The sequence below is a fragment of the Buteo buteo genome, chromosome 4 (assembly GCF_964188355.1).
Source record: "Buteo buteo chromosome 4, bButBut1.hap1.1, whole genome shotgun sequence".
Lineage (NCBI taxonomy): Eukaryota > Metazoa > Chordata > Aves > Accipitriformes > Accipitridae > Buteo > Buteo buteo.
Window position 1 is genome coordinate 20550240 of NC_134174.1, and position 21532 is coordinate 20571771.

Below are 21532 nucleotides of genomic sequence, written 5' to 3' on the forward strand. Positions count from 1 at the left end.
TTATTATCTCAATTTTTTCCCCTACATTTTAACTGTGAATATAACCTTGACCTTTGTAAAGTAGTTGTTTAATCTCTCCAAACCAGTAGAGATGGAGGTAGAGGATGAAGAAACTTTTTTTTTTTTTTTTTTTTTTTTTCCTTTTGAAACCAGTGATAGAATTTTCACTCAAGGCTTGAAGGTAAATACAGCCTTTGGCTTAAAGCATTGCAGAGCTGCATGATACCAGCAGGAGTGCTGGCAGTGAACAAGTTTACCTGAAAATCCCAGTTCTCTGGAAACGAGCATCTTGGCTCCTCCGAAGGCAGTCTTCACTGTAGCTCCTATGTAACTCTCATGTGGAAAGCTGAAGTGATGGCATTTTGTTGCCCCCAATTTGCATCTTACTCATGGGGAAACTAATTGTATAGTTGTGCTTTTTGTCAAAATTTTTCCTGAGAGAATGAGAACTAGTAACTATTTTTAAAAGTAAAATTTTACCAGTTAGTCTACTTTATTTGTACCTGCAATTTCCTTTTTTTTTTTTTTTTTTTTGAAGGGCTTAGTTCTTAAGACTGCAGTTTTTCAGTATCAACTTGGTTAAGAATTAATAATAGGCTTATGTTAGAATTTCTTTAAAGATAATATGCAGGCCCAAAAGGCCTTAAAATCAAAACACTTAGTTCTTAAAAACTTAAAAATAGGAGAGACTGAAAGCACAAAGTTGCTATTTTTCAGTTGTAAGCCTTGATCCTTCTATAGGAGTTACGGGAGCATCTTCGTCTTCAGTTCAGGCTGCCACCTTTGAGAAAAGAATGACTCCAATGAAGGGCTGAAAGCTTTCAATGAAGTATTGAGGTAAGTTACTGAGTGGGTGGGGTTTGTGTTGGGTTTACTTTATTATTTTTAAAGTAAATTCTTAACGATTGCTAAAACTGTTGGTTTTTCTAACCCTTCTCCTATTTGTAATATATAGGAAACTCCCCTATTTTTACATTGCCCTCTCTCAGACTGTAATAAAGCACAAGCTGTTAACAGTGGGAGTTCTCATCGAGCTGAGTTTGTGCTGCACCAGTCCATGCGGCAGCAGACAGTTCCCTAATGCATAATGGTATGGTGAACCTGCAACAGTGATACTGGCTTTATTTAAACAGCTAATTTCAGTACGTGAGCAACTTCAGAAATAAACTGAGTAAGTAGACTTAACAGCTTTTGCTTCTAAGATTAGGCAGGTGTAACAATTACACACTGCAGCAAGAAATACTTCATAGTACTAAAGGGAGGAAGGGGAAGAAGTAGAGATTTGCATCAGCCTTTTCAAAGAACTTAAGTCTTGTGAAGGGTATATAATGGAAAGTATCTATTGAGATGTATATTATGCTCCGGAAACCTGTGATAATGCTCCCCCGACATTGCCCCTTTCCATTTGGCCTCCTTCCCTACCCACCAAGTAAAAGTAAAGGAAACCTGTTTGATTGCAGGATTTGGCCAGTAAGTATTTACTAGGACTACTCATAGCTTCTCCTTGCTCCCCAAGAGTAGCTTCTGAATTTACAAGGAACTGAAATCTCAATCTAGAGCAGTTTAAATTCCAGCATAAGGATGTGATTGATTATATGTAGGCGTAGAAAGTAGATGTTTACAGTTGTTGAGAGATCTGTCCTTTAAAGTAGCATTTTTTTTCTGGCACTATACAGAGCTGACAATAACAAACTTGCATTTAGGTATCTCTAAACACGGGAAAAATAAACATAATTAACAAATAACACTTTCTAATTACAGATTATTTAGATTTTATAAACTTAAGCATTTTAGTCTTCCACAAATACCTTAATCTGTTGCTTTATTCTTAGCGACAAGAAAGAATGATTCTTCACCTTATTGGTTTCCTTGCAAAACTGGCCCAAAAGTGCTTCATTTCATAAAATAAGTATGCCAGCCAGAAATCGTAGCTACAGTGATGTCCCCAGCTTGGGTATCAACTTGGGTTCCAAGGGGTAGATCAATGCTGAAGCTGTCTCTGCCTCTTTTTTTTTTCCTCTCTCTCTCTCTGTATGAACCAATTCCTTCTTCCAATTTGTTGATTTAAATTGGCAGTTTTACAGGAAAAGATGGGACTCCATTTCAGACAGCATTTTTACCTTACACTTGACATATCTGGACACAGACACAAATCAAGCCTTGGTACAGAACCAAGGGCAGTTGCAGCTGAAAGGAAGCAGAATTGGTGAAAGACTGCCTGTGACAGATGTAGAATTGCAGGAGAAACACTGGCTGTCTTTGCTCTTAGAAACAGATGTGAAATGAACAATCAAAAGTAGTTGTAGTTGCTCATGTTTATCTAAAGAGCTGATCTAAAATAAGTAGTTGCATACAAAATGGATCAATTACATTTAGGAATCATACATATTTAAATAAAAAATGAAGCAAACCTTCACAGAGTTTCTTTGTCATTTAACTTCAGGAATTTTTGCAAACACGCTTTTAATCTTCCGTGTCATATGTTAAGCGGATAGTGATGCATTTTTCATGTAAGACATAGCTGAGACTAATTATGTAACCAGCTAACCGAGAAGGCTGTGGCTAAACAGTCTTGCTTACATTGGTGATAAACTCGGCTTGTGGTTTTGTTCTTGCAAATAGAAAGTGAAGTCATTTGTACAAGAAAGACTCTCTAAGTTACAAGGAAAGCTCTTTGGGGGTGTTGAGGGGGGAAGGGGAGTATTTAAGAATAAGCGCAGGTAATAAAGCGAGGAAAGCAGCACTAAGACTTCTGTGTGATTTCTGCTACGTATGAAAAAGTGCTCTCGGATGCAAGGGAATCGTGCACTCTTGCATTGCAATTGAGATACAGCAAACAAGTGCTTAAATCTGGTATCACCCTTCAAGCTCCTTACCGTTATGGAAAGAACTGGAAGTGTTCAGGAGGATAGGAATGGTCCTAGAACAGTTGCAACTGCCGTAGGAGGGGCAGCACAACCTCAGTCTTGTTCTCCTGAATGCATATCCAGTCTCACCAAGGGGATGTGAAACAGCCAGGACGCGAGAAAAAGGGGTGTGACCAGTGAGAAAAAGGGGTGTGACCAGTGTTTCAAATGCGTTATGAGTTAAATTGCATTGAGGATGTGTTCTGAAGGCTGAAGTGAAATGGATGGCAAACGGAAGAACCTGAGACACATTCTGGCTTTTCTCAGTGTTAACAGGTAGCATATTTTATGTCAGATGCAATACAACCATCCTCCAGGTCTCCTCACTCCAAATTCATTCGTGAGAGAGAAGACCCATAGCAAGTACTTACGGCAGGTATAAGGTAAATACGGTCTGATCTTTTTTCCCAGCTCTGAACACTCTATTACTTAGAGTCTACTTTGTGAACTGGAGGTTGCTCCTTGATCTTTGGTTCTTTTAGTTCTTGATGGGAGAGTGATCTGTTTAACCCTGTTTTGAAGCAGATTTTCTTTCAGCATCTAAAAATGTCCTCTATCACCGAGTTCCACAACTTTTTTTCATGCAATTACTTTATTTAGTTTTGCAACACAGGGTGTCTTAAATCTCAGGCTGTAAGACGGTGATTATTCATCATCTCTGGGTGAAATGACATGGTGACATGTTTGTGTCCAAATCATGTTAGCCTTGCTCTTTACAGGAATAAATGCTGCTTGTAAGAAATTAAGTCAGCCAAACTTCAAAAGGCAATGCATGATCCTACGCAACGTTTGACCTTTGGGGAATTTAACAAGACATCCTAAAATAAATCTCATTCTACAGCAGCATTATACATGTTAAATGCATTTTATTTACAACTGCATTCTGTGTTTAAATGTCATAGATGTAACAATTTATGGATGGACTCTTCTATATCTTTTGCTTTATTCAAGTTAATTCAGCCCTCAATTATTTGAATATGCTCACCCTACTTCTGTTTTTATTAAGAAAAGCTATACTCTAAGCTAGGGTTGTCTGTGATCAGTCAAGACAAAAGGAATTTTTCTTTTAAGAACTTGAATAGTCATGAGAAATTTATGACTTTAAAAGTCCCTTCAGACTTCCACCAAATAAGTTTTCAGAGTGTCTCCCTTACCTGCACCATTCATGCAGTAACTTGAGGCTTCCCCCTATGCTCCCATTCCCCCAAATGCAGAAGAATTTGTAATGCCTCACTTCAACTTTATAGAAGGGGTGAGACTTCCTTAGTGCCCTCTTACATCTAAGGGAGGTTAAACCCACACTTTCTTTCTTCCATGCAAATACACTGAATGTTAATCTATATTAAAGGAGAAAATAAGCTCTACTTTTCTTGTGGAGCTAAAGACAGACAACATAGGCCTTGGAGACAAGAAGATTCATTTAAGAGGGAGGAGATGGCTTTAGTTTTATTCCAAGGACTGTTTGTTTATTGAAAGCAATCGTTGGGGGGGAAAACTGCAGTAATCTTCATCCCAGTTTGACAGCTGCCCCTTCTTATTCCAGGTGTGGGCTACCATAATATTCACGGCTGATGTCAGAGGCGTTACCCGTGCTGTCACAGAAGTCATACAGCCACTGGTGCTATGGTGCTGCACGCACTGCACAGGTCGTGATCTAGTCCTCTGTCTACAAACCCAAACAGGTTGCAGATCTTAAAACTCGGCACTTTTCAAGAACCACATATGCAGAGCAAGATGCAGCAGGACCTAAATAAACTTCAGACACTGTTCAAAACGGCAATCCAAGATCTCTTTCCTGCCTCTTTCTATGTATTTTACCTTTCTCTACCCCAAGCAAATACACTAAACAGGCCAATTTGAGCTGATGGCTTCTATTTTCATCAGCGGTGAGGCTGTGAGCAGTAGTACACACTACTACCACAGCTGAACACCATCCCTGGTGTAAGTCAGTCAGTCCAACAGGTAGCACCCAGACACCAGAACCAAAGTCTGTGGAAGGTTCCAGTCAGCCACGTGGCTGACATTCAGCAAGATTAAACTCTTCAAATGCATCATGTCCACGTATTCAGTGCCACTTCAGGCATTAGCTTGAGATGCCTATGCTGCAAGCATAATAGTCCTAGGTTTCCTCTGTAGTTAACAGAAGCAACTTTCTGCAGAGGGAGCCTGACAACCAGGGATTTGGGAAGCTGGAGTAACTATACACCTAACTTCACCATTGCAGACATTTGTCCATGCTTGGGCAGGATAAATTTTAGCTCAGGTTCTCAGACTGTGGATTACAGTGTGGGGGGAGTTACATAAAGTCAATGATTAGGCTTAACATAAGGGCCTACATCCTCACTCAAAAGTTTTCCTTTGTATTGTTCCAAATTCTCAGCCATTTGCACATGTACTTCCTTCTGTCTCGTGAATTGTTTGATGTTCAAATTGGCTGTAGAAGAAGCTGAATTTTTGTCCAAAGACCAGTCAAGTAGATAATACTTGAGTGATTTCAATTTCAAGAGCAACCAGAGACTAGACCAACAAGTTCTGCAGGTTGCCTTTGCCAGATCTGCTCAGCCTGAGGAAGCCTGCAGGGCAGCAACAGCCACCCACGGGGGAGCAGACTCCACCCCACCAGATCAGTTCCTGATACATCATCTAAAGGATAAAAAGAAAACATAGTCCTAAAAACTGAAACATACATGGGTAAAGGGAGTTCCTGAATGAAGCACACTTTAAAAAAAACCCAAAACACTTTATTCAATAAGAATTTTTTACTCGAGTTTTCAGCCAGCAAGGAATATGTTTTCTGCCCATGACTGTTTCAGCAATACTGATTTTTTACACTAATGGAGCTCCTGTCACATTACAACTGGCCCTAACCAAAATTCTAACTTTTTTTCCTTAGTTTACCCCTGAACTTGTTTCATTCAGCAATCTAGGCAGACATCCTTAACAAAAACATCTAATAAAGGAGACTACAGAGCATGCTATCTTATTCTAGTTTATAGAATGCAACCCATGGCATATTAGATTATTCCTTTCCAAAGGGACTACTTAGTAAAGAAAGGAAAACAGCACCTATCTTCTTAAAACTGTATTCAAGTGAATATTTTCATAGGTAAAGTTTTGCACTGCAAATTAATATCATTACAGCAGAAGAGGGGAACATTATTTTTAAAATTCTTTTTCATGTGAAATCTAAGTTGCTGCTTATTCATGAAGTGTTGGAATAAAGATAACCATCCTTTAATGCTCAAATCTGTTATGAGACAGTGCTCGTCAAAAGGTCCAACTGCTTTTTAAGTGAATCTTTCACTTTAATTAGCTTGGTAGCCTACAGGGCACAATTAGGTATTGTGATGAAGCTACAATGACTATGGCTTTCCTATGTTGATAACATTAAGTTTCACAGAGGCAATCTGACAACTGAAGGGGTTACAATCCTGCAGATACATCAAGTAATACATCTTTGCACACATAGATTACATATCAAATTATTGCCGTAGCACAAACCTGTTCCATTATGTATCTTATATAGGACAATTAGGACATACCTGCGCTACATGATGAAACAGCTACCCAAACCAAGTAGACAGGTTTTACTTAATACCACTAAACTTGTAGGTAGCCTCTCTCAAACATATCTAACAATACAACTCAGTATTAGAGTATATACTGACTAGGAATGCATTGTAATATTCATGTAAGAAACAGGACGGAGCTAAATACCATTCAGTACAAAGATTTTCCGTGCCTTTCCACAGAAGTTGAATTGCAGTGCTGGAATGACAATTTGCTGCTCTCTTAGATTATTCAGTCATCAGCAAAATTACATCAAAAGACTTACTTAAAATTCACAGTCAAGATGATAGAGGAAGTTTTTCCAACAGTACTAATTTTGGTTTCAAATTTAAAGTAAAAGGAGGTAGTGCAGTAAGGTTCAACCCAATTTTACTGATGCCAGGTATATTTGCCAGTGGCCTGTGGGTTGTCTTGTAATGTGATATCTGAAGAGGGTTTGTTTCCATCAGTATGTGTGTGTAAGAAAACATCAACTGGTCTCCTGGTTTAACATCTTCTCTTTTGTCATACCTGTAAAGAATAAAGAAGGCTTATTTACATTCCTCTCTTTACCTATTAAACATCTCCATTATCACAAGGTCATGTAGCATCCAAGATGAAACACAAAAGGAACTGTAACATTCTCAGTTATACCTCTTGATTAAATAAACTAGTACTGGAGGAGGAAATAATATTTTTGAAGAGTTTAGGTAGTCAGTCATTCCATGCAAGTCTTTCTGCTGCTACTGTGATATAAATCAGGACTCCTAGAAAATTTCTCACTAGTCCTCTATTTGAGTTCTGTGGAGAAAGGACACATCAAAGTCTAAGACTGTAGAAACCTGGACTCATTTTTAAGTTTTACTCCACAAGAATTGTGGTTTGGATAAGTGTGGGGGTTTTTTTTTTGGTTTTGTTTTTCTTTTTTTTTTAATCGAGAAAAAAAAAGTTATGAGGCACTTTAGCAGAAAACTTTCTCTTCTGGTAGTCATACATTAAAGTAGAAGCCTCAGAGAATAGCAGGGAGAATAATTCCTTGAACACTGTAGGAAAGAAAGAACAGCGTGGCAATTACAGTATTAACTTGGCACTTGTTATTTCTGGGTTCAGTTCCCTGATCTACTACATGTTTGGGCAGGTCGCTTTGGGTCAGCTTTTATAAACCTGTTTAGGTACCTAAATATATACAAATTATATATTTTAAAAAATTATATAAGAAGTAACTAGTGAGTTCTAAAACTATTTAGCATATACACTTAGTTATTTCTTAAAAGGAGGTATATTCAATCTAGCCATAGAGGGAATTTAGAGGCTAAGAAAACAAGTGACTTAAGCATTTGGCAGGGATGTCAAAGATCTAGGTTCAGTCACTCTCTGTGTGATCTAAGCCCAGAACTTAAGTTTCTCATCTCACAGAGCTGTATGAACCTCTATAATTTTCTAGAAATTGAGATAGTTCTCCCTCACTGTCTCATGAAGACACAGTTCTATTTCGCAATAGTTATTTATTCATTCACTGAAGAGAGTCAGGTGGAATTTATAGCCCAAGGGTTAGGATGCTCATATTGGACATGGCAGCCTGATCGAGTCCACAATCCAACAACTTCAAAGGGGAAGAATAAGGTAAGTCCACCCCAAAACACTCTGTAGACCACTGTTAAGTGTGCTTCCAAAAAACGGGAGACCTGGATTCAAATCTTTGCTCTATACCCCAGAAAAACATTCTACACTAATGCTGGGCAACAGTCCAGAAGACAAAGGTTGAGATGGAGGTTACTTACCTTTAGTTTATGACAAGACAGTCTTTGGCATCTAACTATAAAAGCGTGTCCATGTACTGTAACCCAAGCGAAGAGCAGTGCCCGGTTCTTCACCTTTTCTGTTGCCCTTTTCTGTGAACTGTTTTCTACCAGCTTTTGGAGCTCCTATTCTTAGGCACCTGATTCCTCCCATGCATTTCACAAGCAACTTACTCAAGGCCGTGGCATGGACACTGGTAGGGAAGTGGTGGTGTAATCCCAACTCTACACACTCTTAAATGCACCTAGATGCAGCCCGGATTTACTCCTTTTGCCACATGTGTCTTTGCACGCCTGGCCTCTCATCTGCCTGAATTCTCTGTGAAAAACTGGAAACAATATCAATTTATATTTTTACAACACTCCCTGACATAGCAGTCATTAACGTTTAAGATATTTAAAGCAAGTACTCTACAGCAAACTAGAGGATTTGTGTGGATTGTTAACTAAAATTTTGGCAACCCAGAACAGACCCCAGGCTGACAGAATCCAGAGATGTCAATAAATGCACCATATAATGCAGAATTAGACTTTGCACGCTGAACAAGTGCTTTCTTCTAAAAAAACCTGCACACTAACTTCATCTGCCATTTCCAAAAAGACTGCAATACCACTTAGGATGGTACATGCATCCAAACTGGCAGAAGGAATGTCCTACTTCATAACAACTTTACCAACTACTAGTTTTGCATTTTCTTCATCAGCAAATAAAGGGCCTTTCATCTGGCTGCAAGCATCTCTGGATTTTATTATTTTTAAATACTTTAAGCTTACACAGCATATTTATTCCTGGTTCAAAGAGACTGCACTAATTGAAGACAAGACTGTAACACCTGTCCTGTGTAAGAACCTGAATCAAGCTTCTTTCAATCACCCTTTGAAGAAAAATAATAGATCACTTGCATTTTTCTTGAGGCAAATAGATCTAATCTGAGCACGCCACCGAAAGCTGTTAACTTTAAGACACTTATTTATAGACTGTAGTTAGTTAGTTAGAAAGATGTATTGTTAGTTAGAAAGATGAATCATCAGCCTTCATAGCCACTCTATCAATAAATCTGTTTTCACCTGATGTACACATTCTATGAAGATGGTAAATGAGTTTTCTCATTTTCAGACCCATCTGAAAGGCTGTCACTTCCTTGGAAAAAGAGAAAATGGACAGCTGGTGCCACTAAATTTTGCACTATTGTGCTGTGTCATGGTTTAACTCTTAACTCTATCCCAGCCAAAACCAGGACATGCTGTCAAAGTGGTAGTCCCGTGTATGATGCTTAGTTGTGGATTTTGCCTGATTTTTTCAATGTGAAACTTCATGGTGAATCAGCCCTCCCTTGAGGCTTTTTTACGATGAGTAAAGATAAAAGTGAGAGAGACAAACTGCTCTGTAGCTGCGACACTATGAAACAACCATCAGTGACAGGGATATTATTCGTTTACCTTCCAATCCCACTACACTACAGCCTTGCGAGCCCAAAACAATCCAAAACCCACCACCCCCAGAAAGCTCATGGAAATTAAGAATTGTATTTAGAGAGTAGAGTTGTTTTCAGAGTAATGTGTGTACTTAAGTATATTCAAAAAACAAAGATTGGAACATTTTAGCTGTCATGCGTACTTGTACTCTCATAGTTTAATGTCTCCTGATTGTTGATCGCTGAAGACTTTCTCTAGACTGAACATGCAAAAAACAATTTGAAATAAACATTGGATGGGTAACTGAGAGGGCAATTCAGCTTTAAACTGTCCATACCATCACAATATTATGAGAGAGTATGGAAATAAAATAAGACCTAGCAAGCTCATTGGTTTTTATAATTCCCCCAGGAGCATACTTTTTTTCCCCTTCTCCCTCTTTACTTCCCAAATGCTTTTATCTCTAAACATACCAATAATTAAATTATGTTTGCTCATCTGATCCTGAAGACTGTAACTGGGAAAAAAGAACTCCATGCTCAGAGTACTTCTTAAATCAAAATCTGCTTGTATTGCTTTTGTTTTGTGCAAGTATGAAGTGAGGCTTTGTGTCACTTTCTGCTAAATTATTTTCATTAAGATCACATTTTAAATTAGAAACCTACACTTCAGCTGACGAGGTAGGCCTAAGAATCAGAAAGGTGCCTTTTTTTGGGTCTGCATCCTGAAAAGCAAACAATGCCATCCCACAAAGGTCTCCTACTATTCATTTCAAAATTCTGATTCTTAAAACTGTTGTACATCACTACTGGTCATGGTAACAAAGCATTCAACTGCTTTCTCTCAGAGCCAATGGACGTGACCGATAGTCCACAACAGCAGCATCAATGCAATCTATGTGAAGGACATTCCACATAAAAATAGACTTTGTATATTAATATGCAGATAAGCCTCACATCATTCAAATACAAACAAAATGAGAAGATACCCCCACAATTATATACACTGTTCTGCCAAGAGCAGAAAAGTGTTCATCTACAGCTGTGTTTTATGAGATCTAGTGAGATGTCAAATGTAGCTGCATTAAAGATATTGGTGTTTTAGTAAGCTAACAATTTTTTTGCACTGTTTCTGATGTCTTTTAAAGATTCTACGCTATTCAGGCAAACCTGAACCAACCAAAACAATTAAAAAACGTTGCAGTGCTCTATTTCTGAAATGGCAGCACTGCACACATCAAAATTCTCTGAAGATTCACATTGTTCTTGACCTGGCTTAATAAATATGCTGTACCAGAAACAGTATCTGTGATGCTTGCCCCTGTGCATATACAAAAAAGGAAAAAGCAGGCTGCTATCTTCAGATCAAAATACCTCATTCATAACATACCTCCAATCTGAATTGATTTCTAGAAACCGAGAAACTCCTGTTTGTGCTGCAGCCACATCAATATGAACAGAGACATCTACAGAAACAAAGAAAGCAAAGTACAATTTCAAAATTCTTCTAAGAACACTCTGATTAATAAATTAACAAAATAGTAACAGAAAACATGCATGTAAATAGTGTGAAGTAGTAATATCCAATACATGTAACGATACACCAGCAGAAAAAAAAATGCAATTGAAATTAGACTAACATACCTCAAGCCAGCTTTACATACCTGCTGTTGAAGGTACCAACTCATGCAACTTCTGAATTGCCACTCCTCCAGGATAATTGAAATGTGAAACATATAAAGATGTTGCTGAATAAGCAGCATTAACTAGAAGATGCATTATAACAAAGAAAGATCCAAGTTTGTACAGCCAAGATTTCCGGTAGTTATTCAGACTGTTGGGGGGGGGGAGAGTAAGAATAAACTGTTATTTTTCTTTCATACTGGTCATTGACTATTGTGACAGAGCTTTTACGAAAACTGCAATGCTAGATAATAAAGATTAATGCAAACTTTATTACAATCGTGTGTATGGAATGCGTACAAATTAGAATATTCTCATTAATAAAAGCTCATCAATAAAGCTAAGTATTTCTGTGTTTAAAACCTCTGGCTATGAAAGTATTCTCTTTCAAAGAATTTCACAATTTAACTTCAATGTGTTTACTCAAAATACGCAAGTTTAACTATTTAATACAAACTCCACATTTCATGAGCCCCACCTGTGTATTAAACTACCTCCTAAGGTAAGTTGTGTTAACAACACAGTAGTACCCTGGAATGTATCTTTTTCTCTGGTGGATAAAATAAACTGAATTGTAACAGCGTAACAGTAAAATCAGGGCTCTATTCCTGACACTGACCCAAACTGTCAAATGGTCCTGCCAAATCATTTAACTTTTCTTTGTCTCCATTTCCCTCATTAGTCAAATGGGTACAGTGATACAGACCTCCTTTCTAAAGCATATGAAGATCTCAAATCCAAGAGATTTGAGAAGATCTGAAGATCCAAACTCCAAGATAAAAAAAAGTGCATAAAAATAGTAATAATAGTTTTGCTTTTCTTTTGCATTTTCAAGAAGAAAAAAACCCAAAACAAAACAGAATTTCAAACTTACATTCGTGAGCACATTTTAGCAGCCACTATGTTGAAGACAGGGAAAGTATATATGATAAAACGCAGCTCTTTGTGTGGGAGAAATGAATACAAGAAAATAAAGCCCAGTGCTGGCAAAAGTAGTATCCGAGTTCTCTTTTCTGCTACACCTAAGGGCACAAATACAATGCTGCATCCCAAAGCACGAGGCAGGGCTGAATAGAAATACCACAAGAAGGGGGAGGTCTTCAAGGTGAAAAGGAGAGTTAAGGATGCTTTCACTGCTGACAAGTAAAGTAACTATTCTTTACAGTAGTACATGCAAATTCTGCAAATATGCAGTATACTTTATATATATCGCATTCTTCCAGGCATTTGGGTTTCTGCCTTACCCTTTGAGAAATAAAAGCAGTTGCGTAACTACATTCACATCACCCAACATCAAATGGTGCTAATGATGGGCAACCTGAAAAACCAAGGGGAAGAAACCTGGCTTTAACATTGGTAGAACACAAAGAAGCAAGAAGGAACAGTCAGCAGAGGAGAGTTAAAATTTACAGAAAGATCTAAGAAACAGAAATTGTCTCATAAGCTTCAAATAATGAAATACTAGATGAAAGGTAGAATTTAACACTGTAAGTGAGTCTCAGGAATAGGTTACATCAAGTCTTTGCTTTGGCTGGTAGTGTTCAATAGGTCTTTTTCCCTGGACGTTTCAAAGGATACTCCCCAGTTGGAACTTCTGTTCAAAATTGTGTTATACCAGAGCACTTTCCCCTCTGGCCACACAAGTTGCCTCCAAAATAGAGAATCCACAGCAACTGTTAGCCCTAAAAGAATTAAAAGAAATACAAATCTGCGTGAATTAAAAACTAGGGAAAAGCAAACTAGCACATCCAAATTGCACAGTTACTGATGAGATCAGCATAAACTGGAACACGCATTGTAAGCCTCACCCAAAGCCACAGAGAAGGTTGAATCTGTCTGTCTTGCAGTGGAAATGCAGGGGAGGGAGGCACTTCTTAATAGAAGCACGTTAGATAGGAATCTGATTGAGATTTGCCCCACTCCAACCCCAGGTGTGAAAAACAGTGGTTTAATTAGTTTGTTTCAAAAGAATATTAAAGCATTAAATTTAATGAATGGTAATAAACCCAGGTTAACTTCAAATGGTACTAAATGGATTTTTATTGTAAAGCTAGTAAGTTAAGATAAACAATCTCTAGAAGTTTGCTACTGTTTATTAGGTCTGAGGGAAGGAGGGTAAGGGATGAAAGGCAAAAAGACAGAAGAGTAGCAAATCCATCAGCCCCATCTCTTCCACTCAGCTCTCTGAAAACTGCTCTGGTATTTAAGAAGTTTGCCCAGAGATGGAATGGGAGTACCAGTGACAAATTCCCATTGGATCTCCAAACTCTTATGCTGTGAGGTGCCTCCAAATGCACATGGCATGATCTTACTGTTTCTACTGCCCATGCTGTGGAAGGAACAGCACACTACTAGAGGTCATCATCAGGCATCTGACAACAGCATTTTTAATTAGGTAGGCTGGCAGAGAAGCTTAGAATATTTACATGCATATGCACGAGCCTTCCATAGATCAGTAGAGACAAAGAGATTTTTCAACCTCTCTAGCACGGATAATCACTTAAGCTATTAGAATTAATGTAATAAAGAAACAGAGCTGAACTGTGACTCTCCCTACAACCTTCTTGCTCAGTATCCCAGTCTGCCACACTGTTGTATTTTATCCTGAGATTCAGCTTATCGTCACGGCAATAGATACTACAGCTAATAATGCAGGTGTAGCTACAGCCAGGTACTAATTACACTAAAGTCAGCTTGCATGTCTAAGCCTTTTTAAGACCAGAACATCAAACTGTAAGCATCTAAAGGCAGGAGTCGCAGTATCTTTCTACTGCTCCATGCACATCTATTTCCTCACATGGAAATTTTCAAAGAAATAAATACCCTTGTCATATTACTAGAAAATGGAATCAGATTAAAAAAAAGGCCTAAGGGCCAGGTAACCAGCGAACTCAGTCCAGATTTCTATTGAATTTACTACGTAGCATGTGTTTTTTCCAAGCAAATACTTACCCAACCAAAAAATTCCAGCAGGAACAGCATGGGAAAGCACCTTGAATATGGAGATTCTTTTAGTTAATAATGTCACCAGGAGCATGAGGCCTAAGAAGATGCAGAGCTCTGATCTGAAGACTATAATTGCCAAAGCCGAGAACCAAATGAATGGCCTTTGCTTTTGCTGTATCCAAAACGTTAATGCCAGGAGCACTGCAAAAATAAATAAAGCACACTGTCTCACACACTGAACTATTCATTTTCTAAAGGGCAACACTTTTCTCAATACTAGTGTCTTGTTCCTCTAAGTTCCCATCAATGCTCTCCTGGTCTTCCTACCATTTCTAGCCCAGAATTTCTTCCTCTGTTAGAGGAATGTAATTTGGAATAATGCACAACTTTCTACTGTTGATGCTTAAGTAATTAGGAAAAGTATAACCACAGAAGAAACACATGGGAACTCTTCCTAGACAGTATATTTAATAGCCTTTGGGTCAAAAAAACCAAACAAAACCAAAAACAAACCCCAAAACCTTGAGGAAGTACTAAAACCCATTCAAACTAAGATTCATGATTATTATTGCTCAGTATCAGCTGAAGAATTATTCTCTTGGCTGAGTATATCCTGTGTTCATGATAACAGCACCCCATTTCAAATATGAAAAAGAGACTACAGACTACTGCTCAGGGAGAAGAACTATAAATCCATTTGCATGGTTAGCTGGAGACACACCGTAACTCTACAGATGAAGTTGCCTCTACTTTTTCCACAGTTCATGACTACATAGTAAAGTGGTCATGATCCTAAGGAATATGTATGAAATATTAATAGTATAAAACCATGAAGCAACTTGTATTTTTTAATACCTGCAGAAATTATCCAAGTTGTTTATTACTATACAGTGTTTATCTGACAATTCAACTGCTTTTTGTTTTGTTTTTCAGTTCTGATCTAGACAGGTTCTTACACCAACCTCATGATTTTATTAGTTGAACAACTTGCACTGAAGCATTAAGTGACTCAGCTACCATCTGTCACATGTGGTTAATCTTCCCTCTCATCATCTCTAGGGAAAAACTGTATGTGTAAAGTAATGTTTTGACTTTGATTTTTTTTCCCCCCTTAAGTGTACAAACTGCTACATTTGTAGATAACTCCAGAAGAGGAAGGTGGAGAGGTTGCGATGGGAGTTTGTTCCAGTCTCATGAGAAAGCTGTTTCCTGTGTAGACAAAGTTCACAGATTTTTTTTTTTTGAACTGCAGGTGTACCTACTGCCTTTTCAATAGCTCTGTGTTTTATGCATCAGGTATGTGTACCCAAACCTTTAGTTAATCAAAGCCATCTGACAAACTCCACATATACTCAGATTCAATAAAACTTGATTCAATGGTCATTGTAAGCATATATGGTAAAAAAAAAAAAGAAAGAAATCACAACTGCTTAAGTCTTCTAGCCTTGCTACCACACAATTTAATCAAGCACATATATTATTTGTCTATGTCTGACCTCACATTTTCTGTGCTTTAAGTACTGACATATTTGAGAAGAATTTTTATATTTTACAATTATTGCTATGCAAATACTTACCAAAAGGGAGTGCAAACACATTAGGGAGGGTTCGTGTACAGTAAAACATCAAATGAAACTGAGTAACAGTGATGAGACAGAAGACTGTTGATGTAGTTGCTCCAAACTGCTTTCTAACTTCTTTCTGCAATTTCCATAATGTGTAAATCACACTGAGCCCCAAGCTTCCTCGGACTATTAGAAGAATAAAAATGGGAATTAAGAGTAATACCGGACGTATCGCTAACAAACAACCATGTTACATAACGTAATGGGAAGAAGTTACGAAGAATAATACTGAAGATACCACAACATAACCCACTTCAAAGAAAAAAAAAAGCCAAACCCAAACCTCCCCATTAGTTTGTTTATTTTAATCCACCTTTAACTTGTCTGATACTTTTGCACAAAGGTCAATGCTCCTATGCCCAAGTTAGTATTTTCTGAAGCGTACACAGAAGCACACATGGGAGCGTGTTCTCCAAAGACACTTGCTTTTTCTAAACTGTCTGATATTTGTTAGTACCGACTTTCTCTGTGCTGTTAGTTACCGCAGAGAGGGGGTGGAACTGCCATGCTAGCTTTAAGTACCAACAGTCTGCAAAATCCCTCATTAAGGAAAAGAATATCACATTTTAACCACTGATCCAAACACTGAATGTTAAAACAATGTCACCCATTAGTCCAGTAGTAAAAATCTGTATTCTGATGATTTAAAGTTCTCATACCTATCAGCTGCGAGTAGAACTTGGACATTCTTAGCACAGAAAGTACATATATAGCTGGGCTGGAAAGAGCAGCAATAAAAATTGGTCCAAGGAACGTTCTTGGGACAACTCCAGGAAATTCATGATGGTCATACTGCAAAAAGGAAAATCTAAGTAAGACAGGCAAATCAGAAACAAAGGAAAACTGGGATAACTCATATTCACATTGCATTTGCCCTACTCATATAGCATGGAATCACAATCTTTAATAACAGTGTCCAAAAAAGCACACCTTCTTTTGAATTTACCTTATCCAAGTCCAGTTGGTGGTATACCACATCATGGATAGCTTGTAGGTTAAAGCTTTCCTCCACTTTTGTAAAAGGACATACAGTTAAATGAACAAAGGCCACAACAATAATCAGCAGCAGCAATGGGAATGACCGCCCACTTGAGCTCCTCTTCTGAGCCATACTGGGTTTGAAATTCACGTATACTCTATTATTATTAAAAACAAAATTAAAAGAAAATACATTAGTAACACAGTATAAAGTGTACAAACAGAAAAAGACAGATTGATAATGCAAGGAAAACTTACTACAGTACTGTAAAAGTTTAAACAAAGGCTAATAAATTAAATAATCCATCCAATTTTTTTAATACATTCAGTAAACTGAGTAGATAGCCAAAAATGTGTTCAGACATTTCAGGATTTATGCCACCCTCTGTAAAGATTTTAGTTTTCACCTAGAAAAACTCAGACAACATAGACCCTACTTAACAGAGTATTTCCCTTTGCGTTCTATACTGCCACCACTGCCGAGAGTGCCACCTCAATTACGTCCGTGCTTTGCGGGAGAGACAGCTTTGTAACTTACTCTCACTTGAATCGCACACTGGATTTACATGTGATCTTTCGAACACACTCTCTCATTTGTCCAGGACTCTGAAACTAGTGGGAGAGGAACCACGAGGATGAGAAGTTGCTCAGAACAGAGCACTTCGACCTTTTGAGTTTGCTGGTGGCTAGGTCCGGACTCGTCAAGTGAAGGACGAGTCCCCTTCGGCACCCACACCATGCGTCACCATGGCCTGAGATGGTCTGAACCCCCTCCTTCCTACTGCTACCCAGAAATGAAGGCTATCTCTCCCTAGTGCTCAGTTTCACAACACTGCGCTGAGCCATTCTTACGGTAGTGCTTCAGATGTATGTTACGATGATGATAAAATCACGTGTCCAGGTGATGCCAGAGCAAATAAAGCATAGGTATTGTCATGGGTGAACAGCTCATCTTTTCTAGTTTCAGATTACAAACAGTAAAAAACAAAACAAAGTTATTTTCCATGGCCATTTCCAGCAAAAACATGGTAATCTACTTCACATTCTTTTAATTTAAGCTTCCCAGGTTTTGCTAAGTCTACAATTTAATGAAAGACAAGAGATTTTGGTTATTGTTATTCTTGTTCTGTTATCACAGAAACAAAGCTTTAAAAATAGCACCTGTAAGGTACAACTGGGGTTTTGGTAGAGAAATTTTCTCCCATGTTTCGGTCTAAATATGTCCATCAAACAGATGTAACACAGTTGGCAGATTTGCTAGGATCATGTAGCAACTGCACCTTTTCCTGAACTGATGTTTGTCCTGCTCATTAGTAAAAATAAATAAAGAGTGAGCTAATGTTCCTTATTTTCACAGCTAACACCACTAAATCCCCAAATTTGTGTACTTCCTGTAAACTGCATGCATCCCCATATTATTTATATGCATCACTGGCTGCACCTCTTTTTCTCATAATTGTTGCTGTTACAGACTGTAACTGAAGCTCTAACTCTGGGCTCAAACACAGAGAGTTCTGTGGCAGGTCCTTAGGATTTCTGGCTTGTTTTGCAATGTTTAAGAGCCTAAATAAACACAACATACCAGGAAGCACGAAGAAGTCTTTTTAATCTGTGCCTAGTACTACTTCTTTACAAGGATGGATAAAAATGGGTTATGCTACGATGGAATCCTTCTTCCACAGCAGCAGTAAAACAGGTATGGGACTGCCATCAGGAGCACCTCAAGAAGTATTTGGCAGGAATTAAGCCTCTGCACAGGATAATTCATCTTGCACAAGTTCTTGTCTGTAGAAAGCTCTCTTGCTGAATTCTTCCAATACACGCAGAGGCATCTCATGTTTCTGGCCAAACTTACCTGAGCGAAAAATGGACTCTGAAGGATCAATCCACCGCCGCATATACCAACACAGGCACTTGAGTAGCTTGTGCCATGTGAAGTAGCATGTAATACACCAGCACGGTAGGTATTCCTCACTCCCAATTCACAGCTTCTTAACATTTCACGTATTTTAGGATAATGAATCCTTGTAAAAGGACCCATGTGCCAAGAAGCTCTATTTTTTCCTTCTTAACGATTATCAGTTGTATAATAAAAAGATGTTACCTTCACCTATAAATATTGGATTCATTACACTTTGACCACTCTACAACATAGCCTGCTCCTGACATCTTTAGCTGATCACATAAATAATCAGTTTCCAACTTCCTAAATCATCAGAATGACAGGGAAGCTACATAACCCATACACAGTTTATCGCAAGGCTTTTTTTTTTTTTTATCTTGTTGACTCCAATCCTTTTGTATGCCTGAAGAAAGTAAGCTTGCCAGCAAACTCATACATTTCAAAGATAATTACATGCATTATACATACTGAGATTCCCTGAAGGGAAACACGCTAGCAGATAAAAAACCAAAGCATGAAGACAACACCTAGGTTTCTGAGATAGAGCCTAATAAATTTAGTGGTCTTGTCAAAACTCAAGATAACTTGCTCTGTCAAAAACTGATGCTGACAAACCTCAAAATTCAAGTGGAATTTATTGAGACAAGTAGACACTGCATTTGACGTTTAAAGTAAATTTGCTATATAAAGGCAAGATACTTGCAATTACAACTTTTATTCTTAAGTGCCAAAACCACAGAAACAGATTTTCACTTAATAAAAATATTTTAATAATGAAGGTTTGAGGAATACCGTAAGTGAATACAAATAGTTTTATCCATCATTAACGTTCTAACAACTTTAGAAGAATCCTTCTCGGACCTGTACCACAACGCCACACTGACTGCCCCCCAAATGTCTACATCAAGACTGAATCATAGAAGAGCGGAGATTTCCAACACATTCATCCCTTCTTGGGATTAAACTGGGTGAAACTAAATTGTTTTCTTACATTAAAAAAAAAAAAAAAAAAGGCCAAAGCGCTTTCATCAAAAATGGTTTATTCTGTTCCTATACTTTTTCTGTGGAAGTGTCATTAGTTCCAGCAACTGACTTTTTACTCTTCCCATGAAAAATCTACCATATTTAGCTCACTTATGTTTTTCAGACACTCTTCAGTACAAATAAGTTAGAGTCTGGCAGCCAAACTGTTGAATCTGTCTGCAGAGACTGCATTTCACTCCCTCACATGCTCCGTATGGAGCAATCTAAGCAGAACCACCGAGAGCCTCCCACTATAAGGTCCTCCCTCTTTGGCTTGATCCAGCTGTGGGGAAACCTATGTTGTATTATCTTCAACTTCCATGGCTTTTGCCCTGTGCTTTAACAGCTCTTCCAACTTTGCTCTCAAGCTAACTTCTGAACGAGGTCAGATTTAAAACCTGTGGCTGCTGGGATCGCTTTTTCTTCTTTTCTAAGAAGGGGCACGACAGTCGCTATTCCTATACCCATTTCCTCATCAGTGTGGGGACTGGCTACAAACAGAAAAAAAAAAAGAAAAAATCGGACAAAAAAAAAAGAAAAGAGAAGAGCGAGTTGAGGCAGGAAACGAAGCCCGGGACGGCACCAGCTATGAAGGTACGACGAAGCTACGTCGGAAACGCCACTCTTCGGACCGGCCGGGGGAAAAGCACACAGAATGCCCCCGACTGAGCCCCCCGTGCCCCCCCGCCCCCGCAGCGTGTGCCCGGCGCTCTCTAGCGGCCAGCCCGCCGCAGGACGCCCGCCGAGGGCTCCCCTTGGGCGGCGCGGCCTCCTCCGCTCCCCGCCCGCCGCCGCCAAGCCACGCCGAGCGCCGGCGACGGACGCGGGACGTCGAGCCCGCCGAGCCGCGGCGCGGAGGAGGGACGCGTGCCGGCCGCCGTCAGCCGGCGCCTCACGGCGGGCTCGGCGCCTCACGGCGGGCTCGGCGCCGCCCGCCCGGTCAGGTCGCTGCTGGGCAGCCCTGGGGGGCGGCAGGACGAGGCCGCGCCGTCACCCGCCGCCTCTGACACCGGCACCGACCCCGCGGCCTCCGCACGGGATCCCCGCGGCGGAGGCCGCCCGGCCCCCTCAGGAGGCGGCTGCCCTGCCCCTGCCCTGCCGCCGCTACCGCGCCCGGGAGGCGGAGGGCCGGGGCGGGGGGAACCCGCCTGGCAGCGCCCCCGCGGGGGACGGGGCTCCCGGGGACGCCCGGGCGCAGCCGGGCTGCGGCGAAGGAACGGGGCCGTTGGCGGCCTCCCCGCTCCCACCTCACGCGGCCGTTACCTCCCGTCCCGTCCCGTCCCGCCCCGCCCGCGGCGCCCTCGGCTCGGCTCGGCTCGGCCCGGCCCGCACTCACCGCCCGGGCGTCCACGTGGCCGCCCCGCAGAGGGCGCCGGCAGGAGAAGGCGGGAGGCGGGGGGGGAAAACAGCCCCGCGCCCACGTGACCAGCTCTCCGGCCAGCCATGTTAGGTGAGGGCAGAGCGAGCCCCCGGTAGCACAGGGGCTCCCTAGGCAGCTGCCAAATACAAATGGCGGACGCCTCCGAAGCCCCTACGGAGCACCGCGCCTGCCCGTTCTCATGATGGCGGCGGCGCGCCAGGCCGGCGGCCGTGGCTTCCTCAGACAGCTCTCTACCACGCCCCCACCCCCCCCCCGCCTCTCTGCGCACGCGGGGAGCTCCAATTGGCCCGGAGCGTGGCGGGCGCCGATTGGACCACGTTCCCT

General features: G+C 40.3%; 1 protein-coding gene across 1 annotated transcript; it reads right to left on the bottom strand.

Annotated features, from left to right (window-relative positions):
* Window positions 1-5625: 5625 nt before the first annotated feature.
* ALG12 (ALG12 alpha-1,6-mannosyltransferase) lies at window positions 5626-21309 on the bottom strand. The gene is made up of 10 exons (XM_075024939.1): window positions 21164-21309; window positions 16870-17059; window positions 16583-16715; window positions 15876-16049; window positions 14305-14499; window positions 12931-13034; window positions 12227-12450; window positions 11334-11503; window positions 11060-11135; window positions 5626-6986 (listed from the first exon to the last, which is right to left on the bottom strand). Exons 2-10 carry the CDS (start codon window positions 17032-17034, stop codon window positions 6755-6757), a joined length of 1473 nt encoding a protein of 490 aa, XP_074881040.1. The 5' UTR covers window positions 17035-17059; window positions 21164-21309; the 3' UTR covers window positions 5626-6754.
* Between the last annotated feature and the right edge of the window lie 223 nt (window positions 21310-21532).

What these genes read in the sequence shown, in the direction of transcription:
- ALG12 (XM_075024939.1), bottom strand. Translation starts at nt 17,034, where the DNA reads ATGGCTCAGAAGAGGAGCTCAAGTGGGCGGTCATTCCCATTGCTGCTG. An exon ending in GCTAAAATGTGCTCACGAAT is followed by an intron (nt 11,504 to 12,226) that starts GTAAGTTTGAAA and finishes CCCCCCCAACAG; the next exon opens with TCTGAATAACTACCGGAAAT. An exon ending in GTTGGTACCTTCAACAGCAG is followed by an intron (nt 11,136 to 11,333) that starts GTATGTAAAGCT and finishes TTGTTTCTGTAG; the next exon opens with ATGTCTCTGTTCATATTGAT.